The 3,658-nt window shown below is 61.5% G+C and overlaps 1 protein-coding gene across 1 annotated transcript in view; it reads left to right on the top strand.

Moving 5' to 3' along the window:
- The window catches only part of LOC311329045 (metalloprotease TIKI2-like), a gene marked incomplete at its 3' end in the record, with an annotated part of 10,935 nt that extends 7,501 nt beyond the window's left edge, over positions 1 to 3,434 (top strand). Inside the window, exons 3-4 of the mRNA XM_084462932.1 lie at positions 1,484 to 1,586; positions 3,292 to 3,434. Coding sequence (XP_084319058.1) covers positions 1,484 to 1,586; positions 3,292 to 3,434 — 246 coding nt within the window. The remainder of the gene's footprint in view (positions 1 to 1,483; positions 1,587 to 3,291) is intronic.
- Positions 3,435 to 3,658: the final 224 nt, after the last annotated feature.

Raw genomic sequence — 3,658 nt, 5'->3', positions numbered from 1 at the left:
GAGGGAGTAAAGAGAAAGAAAGAACGAGAGAGAGAGGGAGAGACTGATAGAGAGAGAGAGAGAGAGAGAGAGGGAGAGAGACTGATAGAGAGAGAGAGAGAGGGAGAGAGAGAGAGAGAGAGGGAGAGACTGATAGAGAGAGAGAGAGAGAGAGAGAGAGAGGGAGAGACTGATAGAGAGAGAGAGAGAGAGAGAGAGAGAGAGAGGAGGGGAGGAAGGAGACTGATGTGCATCATGTCAGTGCTAACCCTAATCTGAAACATGAGCATTACTTCTCTGGGAGATCTGACTTGGGATCAGCTCCAAGCCCCCGCCGGCCCACATATTATTTGTTCCTCAATAAAAGTAGCTGCTTACAATATCCTGTAACTCGCTGCTCTCGCGTCGCCAAGAGCCTCTCCGAAACACGGACGCTGGTGATTCATCATGTGCCATGAGTCTTGTTTTTGAGTTTTTTGCGCAGGCACCTGACCCCGGTACGAACTGGAACTGTGTAGAACCGGTCCCGGGGGCGGGGGCCTGCCCAGCCGGGCCTCTCCTGGGCCCCCCCGCATGTGGACGGCAGTTGGGGGTGGGGGGGGGTCACTGGGTCAGCCATCGCCCTGGGTCCTGCGACCTCACAGGAAGTGCTCTCTCTCTGGAGGAGAGGGGCGGTGCAGCGGATAAACAGTCCCCCCCCCCCCCCCGCCGCGCCCCCCCTCTCCCTGGCTGAGCGGTGAGAGGTGGCGGCGGAGGTGGAGGAGGGAGAACGGCGAAGTCCGCGGGGCCCGAGAGGCTTGTATTGTTGGGCTTGTATCCGGTGGGCTGCCGGGCCGTTCAGCGGACGCGGGGCCCCCGGCTGTACAGACCCGGGCCAGACCCGGGCCAGACCCGGGCCAGACCCGGGCCGGACGCGGGGCCCCCAGCTGTAGAGAGGGAGAGCTCTGGCTGGACTAATGGCTGGTCTGATTCCTCTTAGCAGCAGCGGCGCAGTGGCGGCGCTGTGGAGGCTGAAACAAAGGCGAAGGGGTGCGCCTGTTTCGTCTCCGGGGCGGCCGGGGCCGATGCAGGCGGACAGCTGGGCCCGGCCGGCCAGCGCCAGAACACTTTCAGGCGGCGCGTTACGCCGAGGGGGGGGGGGGTGGGGATGGGGGGGTCTCGAGGGAGCCGGGGTTCGGAAGGCCCCGCTCAACGCCGCTTAACGAGCGTCGGCCGCCGCCGCGCCCCCCCCCCTCCACCCAGCAGCCTCTCCGCTCGCGTTCAGGGGGCGGAGCCCGTCCGGGGCCGTCGTCTCTCTCCCTCTCCCTCCGGCGCGTATCTCCGCCCGATCCCGTCCGTCCGGGTCTCTCCCTCTCTCTGCTCCCGTGTATAAATACCCATTTATCTGCTACTCCGGGGTCACGTTTCAGCTGAGGCACCGGGCCACGTCGGGGGGGCGGGGGGGGGGGGGGGTCGGATGACGACACCGGGACCGTGGCGCCCCCTCTTCCCCAGCCGGGGTCAGAGGTCGGGCGAGAAGCTGCCGGGGGTCCGCGGGTCGAGAGGCGCCGGAGACCAGAGGGGAGGGTTACTACCGCGCGGGGGCTATTTTGACCGCGACCCGCGGGGTGTGAGCGCCGGCCCGTCTGTCTCCCCCTGGCCTCCTCCGTACTGCCCCCCCCCCCCGGACCCCGTCTCTCCCCCGCGGGAGGGAGACCCCAGAGATACCGAGAGAGAGACAGCGCGCTGCTGGAGACAGTCGGAGACGTCTGTTTCAATCAGCCGGCCCGTCCTCGCCGTTCTAATGAAGACGTTAGGCTGAGGTTCTCGGGCGCGCTGACACGGCAGATGATACGCTCGCATACTGCGCCCGCGGCGGGGAAAAGTATTCTGGGAAGCGGCTTCCCTCTGTTCATAGAGTCGTGTTCCTCTGTAAGGAACGGCACGATAAGACTTCACCGACCCATTACCCATTAGTATAAATATGGAAAGAATGAACGGGAGTGATTAGTCCTATCCAGGAAGTGGATTTTGCGTGTGTGTACACAGGAAGTTAATTGGTGTGGTAAATTAGTCCGTAAGGGTTTCTGGAGTGTGGGTTAAGGTTCGGGGTTCCTTCTCTAGAACCTCAACTAACCAGAACCCAACTCCAGAGATGGTAGGGAACTGGAACCCCCTCTTGGAAACGACGAGTGGTCGTGTTCCTTCCGTGTGTCATATCAAATCAGGGTAGAACACTTCACATTGTGTTCGTTGGGTCGCGTTCATGTAAATGATGCACGTTTAAAGGGCAGGTTTAAGGTCTGACCTTCACCGTAGTCAAATATTTACATTCTCTGGCTGCTGTGTGAGAATGGGCCTGGAGCTCTTCTGACCACAGAGGCTGTGTGAAATAGCAGTGGTCCTTCTGCCCTGCTCTGGGCTGGCCTGCTCCCTCTCTTTCTCTCTCTCTTTCTCTCTCTTCCTCTTTCTCTCTCTCTCCCTCTCTTTCTCTCTCTCTGTCTCCCTCTTTCTCCCTCTCTTTCTCTCTCTCTCTCTCTTTCTCTCTCTCTTTCTCTCTCTCCCTCTTTCTCCCTCTCTCCCTCTTTCTCTCCCTCTCTCCCTCTCTTTCTTTCTTTCTCTCTCCCTCTTTCTCCCTCTCCCTCTCTATCCTGGTTATCATGTAGTTCTGACTGTTCCCGTGCTCAACATACTGTAGTAGAGAGGAGGAAGATGAGGAGGGAGGAGGAGGAGGAGGAGGAGGAGGTGACCGGAAGCGCGGTGGCGATCTCCTCGAGGGTGACATCACAGGCAGCGTGTCTCGTCTCCGGTAATTACCTGAACCAATAACAGGAAGTCTGCGAGGCCGCACGTACGGGATCAGGGTGATCAGCTGGGCCTGCCACCGCTCTAATCACCTAATTGCCCCCTTAATGACTAAATTGCCCCTTGCCATCCAGAGGCACTTAGGCAATTACGCTTGGGCCAGAACAGAGGCCGAGGGCAGGGCGAGGCCGGGGGGGGAGAGGCTAGGCGAGGACAGAGGGGGCGGGACCGGAGAGCTGGACCTGGCGAGGCACGCGCCGTACATTTGGAGGGAACCGTAGCGCCGGCAGAGCGAGTCACCGGTCCTCCGGATCACCCTGTGCGGAGAGAGAAGCCCCGCCCCCTCCCCGCCCCCTCCACCCCCCCCCCCCCTCTCCCGCCTCCTCTCACCTCTGACTACCTGGCCTCCCGCTAACGACTCCACCACATTGTCACTGAGGGAAACACTGCTCCTGGCTAGCCGGGCCAGAGTGCTATCGCATGCCGTAGCGCTCACCACGCCAACCCCCCCCTCCCCCGCTCTCCTAGGTTCCTGGCTCGCAGACGGAGCGGTCGTTGAGCCGTATAATAGCCCCGCGTCACGCAACGGACCGTTCCTGCTGCTGTACGCCTACGCCCCCCCCTCCCCCGGTGAAACATGGATGCATTCTCCAGAGAGCACGGGCCACTAATACCAGGCACCTCGTTTAGGGAAGTCAAACGCTGATGAAAACCAATAGAGGGATTCAGAGGGATTCATCCGCCGGGTTAGGCCGGGGCTAGGCTGGGGCAGGGCTGAGGCTAGGCTGGGGCTAGGCTGGGGCTAGGTCGGGGCAGGGCAGGGCCGGGGCAGGGCCGGGGCTAGGTCGGGGATAGGCCAGGGCTAGGTCGGGGCTAGGCCGGTCAGGCTGTGTTT

The sequence above is a fragment of the Borostomias antarcticus genome (genome assembly GCF_949987555.1).
Source record: "Borostomias antarcticus genome assembly, contig: scaffold_846, whole genome shotgun sequence".
NCBI classification, from domain to species: Eukaryota; Metazoa; Chordata; class Actinopteri; order Stomiiformes; family Stomiidae; genus Borostomias; species Borostomias antarcticus.
Note: the sequence above shows the minus strand (reverse complement) of the source record. Positions and strands in the feature narration are given on the sequence as shown.